Genomic DNA, 20303 nt, shown 5'->3' with positions numbered 1-20303 from the left:
TCGGATCCCGGGCGCGGACAGACCACTTGTCAGCCATGCTGTGGCAGCAACCCACATACAAAATAGAGGAAGACTGGCGCAGATGTTAGCTCAGGGCTGATCTTCCTCAAGCAAAACAAAAAAACAAAACAAAACAAAGAAAATTGGTTCTCAGAATGGCTAAGTAATTTGTCCTGGATCACACTGCTAGTTAGGTGGCAAACTTGGGCAGAAGAAATAACGTGTGCAAAGGCATCAGGTGTAAAAAACATGATATGATTGTGCAAACTGGGACAGATGACCAGCGTGCAGAGTGTGCTAAAGGCAGTGTAGTGAAATGGATTAGAGCCAAGTTCTGCAGCCAGCTTGCTTGGTTTTGAATCTCAACTCGGCCACATCTGTCTGGTAAAGGGGGAAACCAGCTTAACTTTTCTCTGCCTCAGTTTCCCTGTGTGTAATATGAATGTGATTATGGTACTTCTCTATTACTTTACTACCACTATTTTTACAACAAAAGAAAGTGAAAGATGGAGCTGGCACTGTGGCGTAGTGGTTAAGTTCGCACGCTCTGCTTCAATGACCTGGAGTTCGTGGGTTCGGATCCCGGTGCGGACCTATGCACTGCTCATCAAGCCATGCTGTGGCAGCATCCCATATACAGAATAGAGGAATATGGGCACAGATGTTAACTCAGGACTTCCTCAGCAAAAAGAGGAAGATTGGCAATGGATGTTAGCTCAGGGCCAATCTTCCTCACACACACAAAAAAAGAAAATGAAAGATGTGGAGTCAGAGCAAAGAGAACTTTCAGTTTAACAAAACTGAAGTCATCTAGCTAAATAGTGGCAGACCTAGATTTTCTGATTCTCAGTCTAGTTCTTTATCCCTTACTATAAATACCATGTTGTACCCTTTTGCCTTGCCCTACTAAGTGACTGCTGTGTTCGTTCTCAGGATTGGCCTTTCAGCACCAGATGGATTAATGCCTTTTCACGTCTCAACAAGTTGCATCTTGACCATAAAACCCATTAAGTGCTCTCTTGATTAAGATCTAAGAAGTGTCACTTTGGCAGATTATGTCCCTTATGTGGCTCCAATTTGCTTGTCTTACAACTTTGGGAGAAATCTTTGATTTCCATCTTAAAATATGTATTCACATAAACTGAGTTCTTGGTATAAAATTGGCATTTGAGAACATAGTATTAAGTGAAGGTATCCACATGATAGTGAGATCCCAAGAGTTTTATGCCTTTTTGCTACCAAAAAAAATGTTAACATTTTAGAAAACAAAAGAAAAAATGTCCTTCAAAAACCAAAGAATTTTTTTATAATAGCTTTATTGAGATATAATTCACATACCATACAATTCACCCATTTAAAGTAAGTAATTCATTGGTTTTCAGTATATTCACAGAGGTCTGCAACCATCATCACTATCAATTTTAGAACATTTTCATGACCCCCAAAAGAAACCTCCTGCCCATTAGCAGTCACTGCCTGTTTCCCTCCACCTCTTCCAGCCCTAGGCAACTACCAGTCTACTTTCTATCTCTGTGGATTTGCCTATTCTGGATATTTCATGTAAATAGAATCATATACCATGAGCTCCATTATGACTGGCTTCTGTGACCTATCATAATGTTTTCAAGGTTCATCCATGTTGTAGCATGTATCAGTACTTCATTCCTTTTTATTATCAAATAACATTCCATTGTATGGATATACTACATTTTGTTTCTCTCTTCATCAGTTGCTGGACATTTTCGTTGTTTCCACTTCTGGCTATTATGAATAATGTTGCTATGAACGTTCATCCATAAGTTTTTGTGCGGACATATGTTTTCACTTGAGATTAATTTTTTTAATTGATGTCATAATAGTTTATAACATTGTGAAATTTTAGTTGTACATTATTTTTTGTCAGTCACCATCTAAACGCATCCCTTCACCCCTTGTGCCCACCCCTCGACCCCCTTCCCCCTGGTAACCACCAAACTGTTCTCTCTGTCCGTGTGTTAGTTTATATTCCACATATGAGTGAAGTCATACAGTGTTTGTCTTTCTCTGTCTGGCTTATTTCACTTAACATAATACCCTCCAAGTCCATCCAAGTTGTTGCAAATGGGATGATTTTGTGTTTTTTTTTATGGCTGAGAAGTATTCCATTGTATATATGTAACACATCTTTATCCAATCATCTGTTGAGAGACACTTGAGTTGCTTCCACTTCTTCGCTATAGTGAATAATGCTGCAGTGAACATGGGGGTGTATAAGCCTCTTTGGGTCATTGATTTCAGGTTCTTTGGATAAATACCCAGAAGTGGGATAGGTGGATCATAAGGTATTTCTAGTTTTAATTTTTTGAGGAATCTCCATACTGTTTTCCATAGAGGCTGCACCAGTTTGCATTCCCAGCAGCAGTGAATGAGGGTTCCCGTTTCTCGATGTCCTCTCCAACTTTTGTTATTTTTTGTCTTGGTGATTATAGCCATTCTAACAGATGTAAGGTGATATCTTAGTGTAGTTTTGATTTGCATTTCCCTGATGATTAGTGACGTTGAACATCTTTTCATGTGCCTATTGGCCATCTGTATATCTTCCTTGGGAAAATGTCCGTTCATATCCTCGGCCCATTTTTTGATAGGGTTGTTTTTCTGTTGTGTGTTCTTTATATATTATGGAGATTAACCCCTTGTTGGATATATGATTTGCAAAGATCTTCTCCCAGCAGGTGGATTGCCTTTTCGTTTTGATCCTGGTTTTGTTTGCCTTGCAGAAGCTCTTTACTCTGATGAAGTCCCACTTATTTATTGTTTCTTTTGTTTCCCTTGCCCGAGTAGACATGGAATTCAAAAAGATCCCTCTAAGACCGATGTCAAAGAGTGTTCTGCCTATATTTTCTTCTAGGAGTTAAAGAGTTATTTCCTCTTTATAGTTTCAGGTCTTACCTTCAAGTCATTGATCCTTTTTTGTTTTTTTTTTTAGTAAGGAAGATTAGCCCTGAGCTAACATCCATTGCCAATCCTCCTCTTGTTGCTAAGGAAGATTGGCCCTGGGCTAACATCCGTGCCCATATTCCTCTACTTTATATGTGGGACGCCTGCCACAGCATGGCTTGATAAGCAATGTGTAGGTCCATGCCTGGGACCTGAACCCATGCACCCTGGGCCGCCTAAGTGGAGTGTGCGAACTCAACTGCTCTGCTAACAGGACGGCCCCTTGATCCATTTTAAGTTAATTTTTGCATGTGGCGAAAGAAAATAGTCTACTTTCATTCTTTTGCATGTGGCTGTCCAGTTAATGAAGAGACGTTCCTTTCTCCATTGTATGTTCTTGGCTCCCTTGTAGAAGATTAGCTGTCTGTAGATGTATAGTTTTATTTCTGGGCTTTCAATTCTGTTCCATTGATCTGTATGTCTGTTTTTGTACCAGTACCATGCTGTTTTAATTATTATAGCTTTGTAGTATATTTTGAAGTCAGGGATTGTGATACTTCCAGCTTTGTTCTTTTTTTTGGGGATTGCTTTAGCTATTCAGGTCTTTTGTTGCCCCATATGAATTGTAGTATTCTTTGTTCTATTTCTGTGAAGAATGTCCTTGGGATTCTGATTGGGATTGCATTGAATCTGTAGATTGTTTTAGGTAGTATGGATATTTTAACTATGCTTATTCTTCCAATCCATGTGCATGAGAGATCTTTCCATTTCTTTATGTCATCATCGATTTCTTTCAATAACGTGTTATAGTTTTCATTGTATAGGTCTTTCACCTCCTTGGTTAAACTTATTCCTAGATATTTTATTCTTTTTGTTGTGAGTGTAAATGGGATTGTCTTATTGAGTTCTCTTTCTGTTAGTTTGTTATTAGAGTATAGAAATGCAATTGATTTTTGTAAGAAACTCTTTAGTCTGATGAATTGATTTTGTACCCTGCAACTTTGCTGTAGTTGTTGATTATTTCTAATAGTTTTCTGATGGATTCTTTAGGGTTTTCTGTATATAAAATCATGTCATCTGCAAACAGCGAGAGTTTCACTTCTTCACTGCCTATTTGGATTCCTTTTATTCCTTTTTCTTGCCTAATTGCTCTGGCTAAAACCTTCAGTACTGTGTTGAATAAGAATGGCGAGAGTGGGCACCCTTGTCTTGTTCCTGTTCTCAGAGGAATGGCTTTCAGTTTTTCCCCATTGAGTATGATGTTGGCTGTGGGTTTGTCATATATGGCCTTTATTATGTTGGGTACTTTCCTTCTATACCCATTTTATTCAGAGTTTTTATCATAAATGGATGTTGGGTCTTGTCACCTGCTTTCTCTGCATCTATTGAGATGATCATGTGGTTTTTATTCCTTATTGTGTTACTGTGGTGTATCACATTGATTGATTTGCGAATGTTGAATCATCCCTGTGTCCCTGGTATAAATTCCACTTGATCATGGTGTATGATCTTTTTAATGTATTACTGTATTCAGTTTGCCAATATTTTGTTCAGGATTTTTGCATCTATGTTCAACAGTGATATTGGCCTGTACTTTTCCTTCTTTGTGTTGTCCTTGCCTGGCTTTGGTATCTGCGTGATGTTGGCCTCATAGAATGTGTTAGGAAGTGTTCCATCTTCCTCTATTTTTTGGAATAGTTTGAGAAGGATAGGTATTAAATCTTCTTTGAATGTTTGGTCAAGTTCTCCAGAGAAGCCATGTGGTCCTGGACTTTTATTTTTTGGGAGGTTTTTGATTACTGTTTCAATCTCTTTACTTGTGATTGGTCTATTCAGAGTCTCCATTTCTTCTTGATTCAGTTTTGGGAGGTTGTATGAGTCTAAGAACTTGTCCATTTCTTCTAGATTGTCCAATTTGTTGGCATATAGTTTTTCATAGTATTCTCTTATAATCCTTTGTATTTCTGTGGTATCCATTGTGATTTCTCCTCTTTCATTTTTAATTTTATTTATTTGAGCCTTCTCTCTTTTTCTTAGTGAGTCTGGCTAAAGATTTGTCAATTTTGTTTATCTTCTTAAAGAACCAGCTCTTAGTTTCATTGATCCTTTCTTGTGTTTTTTTGGTTTCAATTTCATTTATTTGTGCTCTAATTTTTATTATTTCCCTCCTTCTCCTGACTTTGGGCTGTGTTTGTTCTTTTTCTAATTAGTTTCTAATCAGGTGTAGTTTAAGATTGCTTATTTGGGATTTTTCTTGTTTGTTAAGGTGGCCTGTATTGGTATGAGTTTCCATCTCAGGACCGCTTTTGCTGCATCCCATATGAGATGGTATGGAGTATTTTCATTTTCATTTCTCTTCAGATATTTTTTTATTTCTCCTTTAATTTCTTCAATAATCCATTGGTTGTTCAGTAGCATGTTGTTTATTCTCCACATCTTTGTCACTTTCCCAGTTTTTTTCTGGTAGTTGATTTCTAGTTTCATAGCATTATGGTCAGAAAAGATTCTTGTTATGATTTTAATCTGCTTAAATTTATAGGGGCTTGCTTTGTTTCCCAGCATGGGGTCTATCTTTGAGGATGTTCCATGCACACTTGAGAAGAATGTGTAATCTGCTGTGTTTGGATGGAGCCAATCTTCGTGCCAATCTTCTATTTTGTATGTGGGATGCTGCCACAGCATGGCTTGATGAGCAGTGTGCAGGTCCGTGCCCAGGATCCGAACCTGTGAGCCCCAGGCCGCCAAAGTGGAGTGCATGAACTTAACTGCTACGCCACCAGGCCAGCCCCTGAGATAGTCTAAGGAAATAAGAGGCCATCAGAAAATGGACTAAGTCGATTCCAACTTCTTCCCCTTCTAAGTTATTATTGTCACAACCTATTCCATCTTGTGTTGTGAGTTTCTGGTTAAATGATGAGGTTATATTTATTTTTGGTGTTTTCCTTCCCTTAATCTTTGATGTTGTAATTAAGTATTTGCTAACCTATTCTGATAGAGAGCTGCAATTTTTCTGATTTTGTCTACCTATTTTTCTCCTTGCTCAAAGCTTTGTATCCCCTTTCTCTTTTTCTTTTTCAGGCGTGAGGGCTTTCTTGAGCATTTCTTGTAGTGGGGGTCTTGTGGCAATGAACTCCCTTAGCTTTTGTTTATCTGGGATAGTTATTATTTCTCCATCATATCTGAAGGATATTTTCACTGGATAGAATATTCTTGGCTGAAAGTTTTTGTCTTTCAGAATTTTCAATATATCATTCCACTCTCTCCTAGCCTGTAAAGTTTTCTGCCGGGAAATCAGCTGAAAGCCTGATAGGAATTCCTTTGTATGTTATATATTTTTTTTGTCTTGCTGCCCTTAATATTTTTTCTTTTTCATTGACTTTTGCCAGCTTTACTACCATATGCCTCAGAGAGGGTCTTTTCATGTTGATATATTTAGGAGATCTATTGATTTCATTCACTTGTATTGCCAGCTCCTTTCCCAGGTGTGGGAATTTCTCAGCTATTACTTCTTTGAACAAGCTCTCTGCTCCTTTTTCCCCTCTCTTCTCCCTCTGGAATACCTATAATCCTTATGTTGCATTTCCTAATTGCGTCCGATATTTCTCGGAGAATTTCTTCATTTCTTTTTAGTCTTAGTTCTCTCTCCTCCTCCATCTGGAACATTTCTGCATTCCTATCCTCAATATTGCTAATTCTTTCTTGCATATTGTCAGCTCTGTTCTTTAAAGATTCCAGATTTTTTTTATCTCTTCCATATTGTTTTTCATCTCCAACATTTCTGATTGGTTTTTCTTTATAGTTTGAATCTCTTTTGTGAAGAAGTTGCCGATTTCATTGAATTGTCTATCTGTATTTTCTTGTGGTTTGTTGAGCTTTTTTATGATAGCGATTTTGAATTCTCTGTCATGTAGGTTATAAATTTCTCTGCCTTCCGGATTGATTTCTGGATGCTTGTCATTTTCCTTCTGGTTGGAGATTTAATATATTTTGCATACTGCTTGCAGGCGTGGGCTTATTTTTCCTCATCCTGAAAATATCTGGTTGCAGCTTCCACCTGCCGCCACTGGGTGCAAGTTGAGAATTGTGTATTCTGAGCCTGCTGCAATCTGTGGGCGCTCTGGCCGACCAGCTGTGCTGGTGCTCTGGGCAGGGGGAGGGGCTCTTTCTTTCGCCTGCCTGATCCCCGGGGGCTTCTCACTCTTCCCTCACTATCTGCTCTCCTTGGGTGCTAGCTTGATGAAGACACTCCTGCAACAGTTCAGTGCCCTCTGTATGGGAATTTCCCACAGGCTGTGAGAGAACTTGGAAAGCGACGGTTTTCCCGCGGAGGGCCACCCCTCCCCCCCTTCAGAGAGCCGCATGGTCCTGGTCCCAGGGTCGCTGTCATTGAGGGAGGAGAGGAGTTCTGCTTACCTCCTTCCACTTCCTCCAGGGGTTCCAGCACCTCCACCTTCAGATGTAAGGCTGCGTGGGTTTCTCAGACGTCTTTTGTGTTGTGTGAATGTCTTCTGTTGGTATTTGAACGTCCTTTTTGTTGTATCTTGGGTGGGAGAGTCTAAGGGGGAAAGCTCACTCTGCCATGATGCTAACATCACTGATCAAGATTTATTTCTTAACCAGCCTTTGTCTTATTCTTGGGTGTCCTTGAGAAAAGCTAATACCAGTTTATTTTGGAACTGTGTAAAAATAGATCATAGTTGTCCCTCCTCTGAGATGGTTGACCGTGGGCAGGAAATGAAAGCCACATTGCTTGTTGTTAAGTCTACTTTTAAATCCATGATTTGGGGACTATTTCAACTATTATATGAGGGATAACTTCACCTTGTAGAGTAACGAGAAAAGGGAATTTACGTTGTTTTTTTTTTTGTCTTGCTTCTCTGACAAAAAATTCTCCCTGAGCCTCATGCTTTCATGTGTAAATTTGAGTACCATACTTTAATAACACACATCATGCTTTATTTTATGTCCGTATTCCTCTCCACATATGTTCCATAAACACACAAGAAACAAAACAAAAAATAAGATTACCAATATCTCCTCCTCAAACTCATATAAATGGGAGGATAACACGAAAAAATAGTTTTTAATGTTATGTAAAAGGTGCTTCATAAATCCAAGGTAGTAGTATTTCAAACATTCCCAACTCAAAATACTTAACTAGACTAGAGATGAACAAAATACAGGAAAACAAAAAAGTAACTGATATAGAGAGCAATGGATCATTGAATTTCTTTTATTGTGGTAAAATATACATTACATAAAATTTACCATTTTAACCTTTTTGGGTTTTTTTGGTGAAGAAGATTGACCCTGAGCTAATATCTGTTGCCTATCTTCCTCTTTTTGCTTGAGGAAGATTATCCCTGATCTAACAATGTGCCAGTCTTCCTCTATTTTTGTATGTGGGACACTGCCACAGCACGGTTTGATGAGCAGTGTCTGGGACCATGCCCAGGATCCCTACCCACAAACCCCGGACTGCTGAAGCAGAGTATGTGAACTTAACCACTACACCACTGGGCTGACTCCTGACCATTTTTAAGTGGACAGTACAGTGGCATTAAGTACATTCACGTGGTTGTGCAACCATCACCACCATCCATTTCCAGAACTTTTTCATCTTCCCAAAATAAAACTCTGTACCCATTCAACAATAACTCCCATTCTCCTCTCCCACCGGCCCCTGGTAACTACTGTGCTACTTTCTGTCTATGAATTTGACTGTTCCAGGTACCTCATATAAGTGGAATCATGCAGTATTTGTCCTTTTGTGTCTGGCTTATTTCACTTAGCATAATGTCTTCAAGATTCATCCAGGTTGTGGCATGTTTCCTTCCTTTTTAAGGCTGAGTAATATTCCATTGTATGTGTATACCACAATTTGTTTATCTTCTCATCACTTGATGGGTATTTGGGTTTTTTCATCTTTTGGATATTGTGAATAATGCTGCTGTGAACATTGGTGTACAAGTATCTGTTTGAGTTTCTGCTTTCCATTCTTTTGGGGAATATACCCAGAAGTGGAATTATTGGATCATATGTTAATTCTATGTTTAATTATTTTAGGAACCACTATACTGTTTTCCACCATGGTTGTACAATTTTACATTGCCACCAGCAGTACACAGGGGTTCCAATTTCTCCACATCCTCGCCAACACTTATTTTCTGTTTTTTTGATAATAGGCATCCCAGTGCTTGTGAAGTGGTATCTCATTGTGATTTTGATTTGCATTTCCCTAATGACTAGTGATGTTGAGCATCTTTTCGTGTGCTTATTGGCCATTTATATATTTTCTTTGGAGAAATGTCTATTCAAGTCCTTTACCCATTTTTGAATTTTGTTGTTTGTTTTGTTGTTGTTGAGTTGTTGGAGTTCTTTATATGTTCTGGATATTAATCATTTATCATAATACAATTTGCAAATGTTTTTCCCGAAGACATAATGTTTTAAAGAGCTAAGATTAGGGTGGCAACAATGGGAAGGGAAAACATGGGATGGATTTGAGTGAGAATATGAAGAAAGAATTGTCAAAATTTGGATAAAATAGCCACATAAGTCAGAATAGCTTGTAATGTTTTAAGCAAGAAAATTAAAATTATCTTTGTTTCAAAGATTTCTTTTTTAAACCAGTGTTGGCTGTTGTTGACAGTTCTTCCTTTTCTGCTAGGTATCTCAGGTAGTTTGAACTTTGATGAAGAGGAGACTGATGGGGAGGAAGAAGAAGGAAAAAAATTAAGATCTCATTCACCATATTCAGAGGCAGAAAGACCCAATTCTGCATCAAGCCAGAAATCAAGCACAGTATGTAGTTCTGCAACTTCTTCCTTTGGAGCTAATTTAACTATTTCCCAAACATATCTTCAGCATTTAAATACCACTGCTGAATCAGGGTTCAAAGATTTAAGCTCGAATTTAGACTTAAAGTTCATGAGTTCTCTAATTTTGTGTGTCTCAAGCCAGCTGTTGTACTTAGCTTCTCTTCCCATTTTCGTACCTAGCTCCTTCATACTCCCAATATTCATATACTTATTTAACTTCTCAGACTTTCCCCTTATTTTGTCAGAAGACTGAAGACGTAGGGATAAATCAATGTTGTTTTGTCCATTAAGTGTTTCTTGAAGAGAATATGAGGTTTTCTTATCCAACCACCTATTGCTCATGTATGGCTATTCTTTCAGGATACAGGAGCTTCTGGTATTGCAGCCCAACAAATTGATAACCAGCTGGGAGAAGTGGAGAATTTAGAGGACTTTGCATTTAGTCCTGCCCCTCGAGGTATCACAGTCAAGTGTCGGATAACCAGGGATAAAAAAGGAATGGATCGGGGTCTCTTCCCCACTTACTATATGCACTTGGAAAAGGATGAAAACCGGAAGGTATGAGAATTGATTCTTAAGACAGATCTTGAGATAGAGGGAGGAATGTTGTGGGAACAGATTGTTGATGGGTCTTCTGAGAGGGGAATAGCCCTGGTATTAGACCAGGTCAGCTGGAAGTAGAGTGTATTTATCAATTCCCAGGGGCTGTGTTCTCGCTGTCTTTAAAGAGTTCATAGTCTAATAGGCAAAATGTATCCTCACCCCAAAGAAGAAGAGTTGTATACAGAATGTAAGAAAATGGAAGAGAATATTTGAATGTAATTACTTTAAGCTGCAAACCTTTTTTTGGGGTGTAGGGAGTGTGCTCTTTGGTTTTTATTTTTATTATGGTAGAACATGACATTGTGGAAGAAAGAGACAAGGTTTAGAGAATAGGAGGAATGGGAAATAGAGAAGAACATGCAAGTGAAATAACTTGTGTTTCTCACCCTAGAAATTCTAATTTATTTATACATAAATCTGAGGCAGTTTAATACTTGCTAATGAAAAGCATATTTTGTATTAATACCTGGTCTAAGTGGATGGATGTTTTTAAGAGCCTAGAAATGAGATGATGATAGTAGATATCATTACTATAACCATTATTTATTGAGTGTTTACAACGTACCAGGTGTGTGCTAAGTGCTTTATGTGTATTATCACCAATAGTCCTTATAACAACCTTGTAAGATAGGATTTCTCATCCCTGCTTTATAGATGAGGTAACTGGGGCTTAGGGAATGACATACTTGCCTCAAAACACACTAATAAATGCAGAGCCAGATTCAAACCCATGTCTGTTTGATTCCAAAGTCCCCTCCTAGCTACTGCCATTCTTCTGCTTCCCTATTGTCCAGGTCTAGTAGGGTGTAGGAAGGACATGTAAATGTGACAGTATTCATATCATGGAAGTCACAGGGGTTTAAAACAACAAAATACAAAAAGGAGTATTAGGAAAGCAGCTGCATGGGCCGGCTCCGTGGCTTAGCGGTTAAGTGCGTGCGCTCTGATGCTGGCGGCCCGGGTTCGGATCCCGGGCGCGCCCCAAGGCACCACTTCTCCGTCCAACGCGAGGCCGAGTCCCACGTACAGCAACTAGAAGGATGTGAACCTACGACATACAACTATCTACTGGGGCTTTGGGGGGAAAAACATGAATAAATAAAATCTTTTAAAAAAAAAAAAAAAAAAAAAAAAGGAAAGCAGCTGCAGTCAAGAATGGGAAGGATGGGTATTCAGGATCCTGTCTCTCCTAAAATTGGAAAGACTCTCATTCATGGAATTGGATGAAACTTTTTAAAAAAGTCACTGGAGGTTTTAGGGATAAAGTTGTAAATAATTATATGGAGAATCAAGCTAGTGAATTTAGAAAAGTTGTACAGTAGGGAAACTCTGATAGTGAATTCTGAGAAGCATTACGAGGGTTAGAAAAAGGGATAAAGGGGCCTGCCTGGTGGCGTAGCAGTTAAGTTCACACACTCTGCTTCGGTGGCCTGGGGTTCGCGGGTTTAGATCCTGGGCACAGACCTACACACTGCTCATCAAACCATGCTGTGGCGGCGTCCACGTACAAAATAGAGGAAGATTAGCACAGGTGTTAGCTCAGGGCACATCTTCCTCAAGCAAAAAGAGGAAGATTGGCAGCAGATGTTAGCTCAGGGACAAGCTTAAGCAAAAAAAGGAAGATTGGCAACGGATGTTAGCTCAGGGCCAATCTCATCACCAAAAAAAAAGAAAGAAAGAAAGGAAAAGGGATAAAGACCCCAAAATTGGTCTTCTCAGAGAATAAAATAGTGGATGACATTGGTGCCATGGCGGGGAGGGTCGAGGACGAGGGCGGAGGCCCTGGGAGCCCTGGAATGTGGGGCCTGTCGACCTCTGCTGAGGCTTTGTCAGCGGATTCTCAGGAAGGGGTCTAGGCTGTGGAGCTTGTGGAGGCAAGGCCAAGGACAAGGAGTGGATGCCCCTCGCCAAGCTGGGTCACCTGGTCAATAACATGAAGAGCAAGTCCCTAGAGATCTGTCTCCTCTGCTTCGATCAAGGAATCTGAGATTGTTGACTTTTTTTCCTGGGGTCATCCCTCAAGGACGAAATTTTGAAGATTATGCCCGTGCAAAAGCAAGACCTGTACTGGCCAGCAGAACAGGTTCAAGGCATTTGGTCGCCATTGGGGATTACAAGGGACATGTCAGTATGGTATTAAATCCTTCAGGGAGGTAGCCACTGCCATATGTGGGGCCATCATTCTGGTTAAGCTCTCTGTAGTCCCAGTGCAGGGAGGCTGCTGGGAGAATAAGATCTTCAAGCTCCACAACGTCCCTTGCAAGGTGACTGGCTGATGTGGCTCTGTGCTGCTGCGCCTCATACCCGCCCCCCAGGGGCATTGGTGTCGTCTCAGCCGTGTGCCCCAGAAGCTGCTGCTGCTGGCCGACATTGACCACTGTGACACCTCAGCCCGGGGCTGCACTGCTACCTTAGGCAACTTCGCCAAGTCCACCTTTGAGGCCATTTCCAAGATCTACAGCTGTCTCACCCCCGACCTCTGGAAAGAGACTGTGTTCACCAAGTCCCCCATCATGAATTCACTGACCATCTTGTAAAGGCCCACACTAGAGTCTCCGTGCAGAAGACCCAGGCTCCAGCTGTGGCCACCACATAGTTTTCATACAAGAAAAATTAAAGTGAATTTTTTTTAAAAAGACTCAAAGATTTACTGCTTGTTTGTACATGATAGGCACTTGCTCAACATTTGCTAAGTGAATAGGTACAACAAACCATGGTGGTTCTCTTGACCTCATTTTTGACTGACATTTTTTTCTTTTTCCAGATATTTCTTCTTGCAGGTAGAAAACGGAAAAAGAGCAAAACATCCAATTACCTTATCTCCACTGATCCAACAGATTTATCTCGTGAAGGAGAAAGTTATATTGGCAAACTCAGGTGGGAGCAGCCTTGTATCACTGTCCTATTCTTTCTGACGCTTTTATTCGTGCAGTTTCAGAGCAATCCATGTCTTTTTTACAATGAGCATGTATTGATGTTGTAGTAAAAAAAAAGATAAAAGTAAATCTAAGTCCCTTCCTTCTTTTATTTTATTTATTTATTTATTTTGCTGAGGAAGATTCGCTCTGATATAACATCCATTGCCAATCTTCCTCTTTTTACTTGAGGAAGATTTGCCCTGAGCTAACATCTGTTGCAAATCTTCCTCTATTTTGTATGTGGGTCACTGCCACAGCATGGCCACCGACAAGTGGTATTGGTCTGTGCCCGGGAACTGAACCCAGGCTGCCGAAGCTGAGCGTGCTGAACTTAACCCCTACGCCACAGGGCTGGCCCCTCGCTTCCTTGTTTTAATGAGAGATCTTTGCAAAAGTGATGATGAACATTTAGACATTTGGAGAATAGGCAACCAGGCTTCTATTCTGTTACATACCTCTCCTAGACTGTGTTTGTATAAGAGAAAAAATGTAGGTCATTATGGTGACTTTTTCTCTTGACTCTAGATCCAACCTCATGGGGACTAAGTTTACAGTTTATGACCATGGTGTCAGCCCAACCAAGGCCCAAGGTCTGGTAGAAAAGGCGTATACCCGGCAGGAGCTGGCAGCCATCTGTTATGTAAGTGCCTTCCTCGGAATGTACTCTTTTCCTTAATCTCCTGGACGTCCTGCTGGTACTTCAGAGTTATCTTAGCCAATACTGAACTCATAATCTTCCCTATCAAGGTTGTTTCTATTTTTATGATCCCCCTTTTCTGTTGCTGGCATCATTTTCTCTATATATTCAAGTTTTAATTATTTATGAATTGCCAAGTTCAATGAGTTTTTACTGTTTTAATATGTCTTGCCTTATCTACTCTTCTCTTTTCCTAATGCCATTCTATTAACTCAGACCTTCATTACCTCTTACCCATTTGCCAGAGGCTACAATAAATTAGAAACTGATCTCTTTGCTTTTAGTCTTTTCCTGTCTAGTTCTTTCTGTACTGCTGCCAGATAAATCTTCCTAAAGCAGAGCTCCAGTTGATCCTGTTGTTCTCCTGCTTCCAGTCTTTTAATGACTACCCACTGCATACAGAATAAAGGCCTTCCTTTCAGACTCTTCTAACGGCGCTCTCCCCTCCTCTTCCTGTCATTCTAGCCACAACAGCCCTCCCGTCGTTCCTTTGCTCCACCATGTGATCTTTCCTCACCTGAGAACCTTCCCTTTGCCCTCTCCTTGCCCTTTGCCTAATCAACTGATGTCATCATAGAAGTCTGTCCTGACCACTTGATGTGGTTAACATTCCTTTGTGTACATCCCCATGGCACCCTGTGCATCCTCTTGTAACCCACATGTTATACTTATTATTGCTTCTTCATCATGAACCATTTCTACCAGTGTGTAAACTCTTATTCACTGCTGTATCCACACTAACATGAGGCCTGGTGCATAGTAGGCATTCAAAGAGTTGCTGAGTAAAAGGAAGCAAGAAGGAATTAACCCAACTCAGTTGTTGCTTTGATCCCAAAGTCTCAACTTTTCCTAAGTTGGAATTAATCTCATCATTTGATTCCCATGAGATTTTATCTAAGTGACTGAGAACCATTTGACTTAACACTTTATGATGTATAGTATTTTTTCTCAGCCTCAGAACCAATTAAATATTTTAATTATGCATGACTTTCATATATGTGTGCTTGTGTGTCTGTATATGTATATGAAAACACACACATACAAACATATAAAGGAACCTATTTAATGTGCTTATTTTATTCATATATAATCTGTCTGGCTTGACAGGCATTTGAGTCTTTTACCTCCCAGTACAGGCCCTATTTAATTTAAACTATAATTCTCACTGTATATCATATAGTGCCATTCCTTCATTGTGAAATAAATATTTATTGATGATGACAAAATTGGACAGTTTGCTTACAGCTGTCTGAAATTTCCCTGAAGACTAAAGAGTAAGAGTAAAGTTTCAAGCCAATAGAATCTATTTTAATTTCAAGTGTTCAAATTAGATTTAAAAAGAGGTACTGTGTTACTTTCCTGTTCTTGATTCTCTGTCTTTAACTACAGTAAAGTACAAAAGTAATTTTCAGTGCTCTTGACATGCCCAAGAAAGTCTTGTGTCAAGAATGTGGTTTCTGGGGCCCGCCCAGTGGCGCAAGCGGTTACGTGCACACGCTTCACTGCAGTGGCCCGGGGTTTGCCAGTTCGGATCCCGGGCACGCACCGACACACCGCTTGGCAAGCCATGCTGTGGTGGCGTCCCATATAAAGTGGAGGAAGATGGGCACGGATGTTAGCCCAGGGCCAGTCTTCCTCAGCAAGAAAAGAAGAGAATTGGCAGATGTTAGCACAGGGCTGATCTTCCTCACCAAAAAAAAAAAAAAATGTGGTTTCTTCAAAAAAACCCCTGCAGCCTTCGTATCAATGAGTGGTGGCAAGTCTCCTGAAATTTAATCAAATAAAAGATTCTTGGCATTAAAAAAAAGAAAAAGATTGTGGTTTCTTTTTCCAAGTCTGTCTTATTTTCCTATTTTCCAGGAAACAAATGTGCTTGGATTTAAAGGTCCTAGGAAAATGTCTGTGATCATTCCAGGGATGAATATGAATCATGAACGGATCCCATTTCGGCCACGAAATGTAAGTAAGAACACTTTTAATCAGCAAAGGGCTCTAAAAGACAAGAATACAATACAGAAGAGATCAATCCAAAAATTGATGATTCTTCCAGAACCTCAAACCAGAGTATGGCTCATACTCTTCTTTAGGAGAGCCGTCACTCCAGAACCTCAGGGTAAGTGCACTTGCAGAGCAGTTGCTAAAGTGGTTGATATGAAACCACGTAGTCTGCAAAGAGAAATGGTAGATAGTCTATGAGAGTCAAACAAACCCAGCTTAATTTTTGGCTTTCTTTGTTTCTGTTTTACCCTTCCTGAAATGGAGAAAATATTCCCCGACTCTACCTTCTACCTCACAGAGTTGAGAATGAGTGATGTCTTATGGTTTTCAGTACAAAGTAGTGATTTTCCTTTCCAACAGGACCATGAGAGCTTGCTTTCAAAGTGGCAAAACAAAACCATGGAGAACTTGATTGAACTGTACAACAAGGCCCCCGTCTGGAATGACGACACTCAGTCCTACGTCCTGAACTTCCATGGCCGGGTCACTCAGGCGTCTGTGAAGAACTTTCAGATAGTCCACAAAAATGACCGTAAGCCCACGGGAAGGGCCGGTTGGGGATAGGAGGAAAGATGTTCTTACATGATGGGGAAATGAGCATTTCCTATCAGTGATAGGAAGTTTTATTTAGGAGAGAATTATTTAAGAAAGAAATGATTTCTTTGGAAAGACAAAACTACTGTTTTACAGTAAAACTTCTGTGTTGAGGAAGGCGGAAGAGTGTGCGAGATTTCAGAGAAGTGTTGGGTGAGGCTGTTTGGGAAACAGAAGCAAATGACCCTCACTCAGGAAAGGTTCCTTGGCAGCTCTTGTCCATGGAGCGTGTACTTTTCCCAGCAGACCACTTGTGCCCTTTCTCTCCTCTTGCCCCTTCATGCCAGCCAGGGGTAGTGTCCCGTTCTCTGCAGTTGAGAGGAATCATAATAAAACTTTGTTCTTGGTTAGCAGATACTCTTGTTAGTGTCTCTTTCTGTCCTTCTAAAGTTTCCCATTTTAGAGAGACCTATTTGGAGGATTTTTTTTTCTGTATCTTCTGTAGGCTTTTCCCTGGTACAACCACACTGTCGTCTAACAGCCTAATTTCTTGTTTCCAGCTGACTATATCGTCATGCAGTTTGGACGTGTGGCAGATGATGTGTTCACATTGGACTACAACTACCCACTGTGTGCACTGCAGGCCTTTGCCATCGGGCTTTCTAGCTTTGACAGCAAGCTGGCGTGTGAATGAGAGGGACGCAGGCACTGGGCTTTCTCACTCCAGAGCTCCCAGAAGCAGATAATTGCCTCCCTTGCTCTTGCCCCAGGACATGAAGAGCAACAGTCTGCCCCTTTTGGAATAATCCCTGGATGGATGGATGGATGTGTATGCGTGTATACACGTGTGTATGTATACATATACATGTACACACACACACACACTTCTGTAGGTTTCACAGACCTGGTCAGGGATTACAGCTTCACGTGGGTGGAAGATTGTTCAAAGCAGAGAGGTTCTTGTTCAGAGCACACTGGTGACTCCTGAGGTTATTGCCCAGCAGATTCTATGCCTCAAGAGTCAGATTTCCTGTGCTTGGAAACTTGCAGCTAGAATCTAGTCCTAATGATTAAACACTTGGGTGTTTTTTTTTGAAGACCTTTTCAGAGAGGGACAGTTCCCTAAATTGCCTTTAGTCTCCAGGTCTGCAAACTTTTTCTGTAAACTGTCGGATAGTCTCTTTCACAGCTACTCAGCTTTACCATTGTAGTGCAAAAGCAGCCATAGCCATTTCATAAACGAACGAGTGTGGCTGTGTTCCAGTGAAACTTTATTTACAAAAACACAGCAGGCCAAATTTGGCCTGTGGGCTGTAGTTTGCCAACCTCTGTTTCAGGTATGTCTCTATAATTATGGGCTTGGGCATCTTCCACAGTGGGCCTTTGGTTGTGAGATCGTATGAGTGGAGAATGGATATCCCTAGGAAGCTGCAGTCCTACAGACTGGATCCGTAGAGGTACTTGGCTACACCCACTGTTCCACGGCCTTTACTTTGTTTTGGTGATGATGGTTTCTAGAGTATCATTTACCATCAGAACCCGGAAACCCAAAGTCAGTGGTCATTTTGAGTCCACACAGGTGATTTAATTCTGCTATCCTACCCAACGTACCCATGGGAGAAGGCAGTGTCTGGCACTGTACCCCCCCACAAGAGAAGAACTTATGCTCACTAGGAAACAGATCTAGCATTGTGTTGTCTGTGTCGGAGGGAGTGTGTTATTTGTTTCTTAGAGCCAGCTTGTTTTTCCCATGGGGCTTGGAAGGTAGTGATGTCACAGTCCCTTTCTTCCCTGGGAGCAGGTTGGCTGGCATGAATCTCCGTCAGAGTGGTTATGGCCAAATTTGTGATCAGTGATGTGAGAATTTTATATCATTGTTTTAATTTCAGTTTAGGCTGAAAGCATAAACTCTAGAGGTGACTTAGTCTAGTTAAGATTGAGAGTAATTTGACAGTTGCCTTCACTTTCAACCCAGGAGTGCCTCCACAGCTATATTACTATGGAACCATTAATATAGAGGGACACTCACACCTGTGGACCATGTAAGATGTAAGAGAGCATTATATATTGAAACTTACCGTTGTCATTATCAAGAGAGGTGTCAGGAGACCTCTTTGGTGAGGACCAGCTAGTTGGCCCTTGAGCTCTGCAGACCTTGTTGGACAGAGCTTTGGGCCTTTCTTCTTCTTTTTCTTCTTTTTTTTTTGTGAGGAAGATTAGCCCTGAGCTAACATCCGTTGCCAGTCTTCCTCTTTTTGCTGAGGAAGATTGGCCCTGGGCTAACATTCGTGCCCATCTCCCTCTACTTTATATGGGACACTGCCACAGCATGGCTTGACAAGCGTTGCTTCCGTCCGTGTCCGGGATCTGAACCTGCGAACCCTGGGCCACTGAAGAGGAGCGTGTGAACTTAACTGCTACACCACTGGGCGGGCCCCCATGGGCCTTTCTTCTTGACATAAATATTACCAGCTCCCTAAAGCCTGGTTCCTTGGTACAGATAATGCTCCTGTCACTTTTCCTCACAGATCATAAGATTTTTGGTAAATCTTTCAGATTATTAGTACCTCCCAACAAATCATGACTCTGCTACCAGTTCACCAGTCTCAGAGTGTATCTGAATCTTGAGATCCAAGAACTTTGTGAGTTCTACTTTCAGCATTATTCAACTCCCACACCTTTGTGCGCTGAGCTGTTTGCCAGCATGGGGCAAGGAGTCATTGGCTGTTGTTCATTATATTTCCCTTCTGTCGACTTCCTTTTGTCCCTGCTTCCTGTTGTTCCTTGCTCCACATCAAACAGCAGTGTGAAGGAAAGAGATCTGGGAGATGAAAAGACCCTTTGCTCATCCCCCACTGGTAAGTCCTCCCTGCTTTTGTTTTGACACGACTGGTTTCCATCTCAGGCGTGCTTCCCATCAAGTGCCTCAGAGACGTATACACCCCAGCTTGCCATACTTTCTGCTTGAGTGTGCAGGTGACTGGTTTTACATAAGTCATATTTATACCTTTTGTATGCCATAGAAATAAAAGATAATTTATATAAAAATGTGTCGCCATTTTTCTTTGCAAAGTCCCATCCCTCACAGAGTTCATACTGTCACTTAACCTTCCTACTTCCTACTGTCATGTTTTGTACTAATAATTTCCATCAGTTGGCAGCAGTAAACTAAATAAGTGTCACCATAAGCTTTCTTCCCAGGGTAGAGCAGGAGTCTGCATACTGAGAAGTCTGTGTTCTGGAGACTGTTAGACTCATCATACATGACACCAAGAATTTTCTGAACAGATGACAGAGCTGAGTGCAGAGCAGGGCATGGAAGGGTAGGATTCATATTGTTCTGGATGCCTGCACTGGTCAGCCTCCTGGATCATCTTTGTTGGTATTCCTTAAGATTCAGCTGCAAAACAAATTAAATATCTAATAGTAAAATGGACCCTATCACTTGGCTCTAAGGGTTCACATTTTAAAGCTACCTTATATAGACAAGTTGAATAAAAGCATGTGTTCACAAGTCTTTACCAGGCTTTCCTGCTCTTATCAGTGTCTTAGTGATAATGAGTCACATGGAAAGAAGCAGGAAGTGCCTAAAAACCAGGATGAGAGCTGGAATCAGAATTCTTACAGCTTGATTTTTCTTTTTTACATGATTCTTTTTGGGTAAGGTACATAGTTGGCCAACCATTATTTATGACACTTTTTTTTTTTGTGAGGAAGATCAGCCCTGAGCTAACATCCATGCCAACGCTCCTCTTTTTTGCTGAGGAAGACTGGCCCTGGGCTAACATCTGTGCCTGTCTTCTCCACTTTATATGG

The 20303-nt window shown here is 40.8% G+C and overlaps 1 protein-coding gene and 1 pseudogene across 1 annotated transcript in view; both read left to right on the top strand.

Moving 5' to 3' along the window:
* The window catches only part of TULP3 (TUB like protein 3), a 69823-nt gene extending 50261 nt beyond the window's left edge, over positions 1-19562 (top strand). The window contains exons 5-11 of the mRNA XM_004438761.3: positions 9587-9720; positions 10098-10295; positions 13105-13217; positions 13784-13898; positions 15816-15914; positions 16314-16485; positions 17048-19562. Of these exons, the coding sequence (XP_004438818.2) occupies positions 9587-9720; positions 10098-10295; positions 13105-13217; positions 13784-13898; positions 15816-15914; positions 16314-16485; positions 17048-17181 (965 nt within the window). The 3' untranslated portion in view covers positions 17182-19562. The remainder of the gene's footprint in view (positions 1-9586; positions 9721-10097; positions 10296-13104; positions 13218-13783; positions 13899-15815; positions 15915-16313; positions 16486-17047) is intronic.
* On the top strand, positions 12089-13097 carry LOC106803171 (small ribosomal subunit protein uS5 pseudogene; annotated as a pseudogene).
* Positions 19563-20303: the final 741 nt, after the last annotated feature.

The sequence above is a fragment of the Ceratotherium simum genome, chromosome 17 (assembly GCF_057802395.1).
Source record: "Ceratotherium simum simum isolate JZ-2026a chromosome 17, ASM5780239v1, whole genome shotgun sequence".
Lineage (NCBI taxonomy): Eukaryota > Metazoa > Chordata > Mammalia > Perissodactyla > Rhinocerotidae > Ceratotherium > Ceratotherium simum.
Note: the sequence above shows the minus strand (reverse complement) of the source record. Positions and strands in the feature narration are given on the sequence as shown.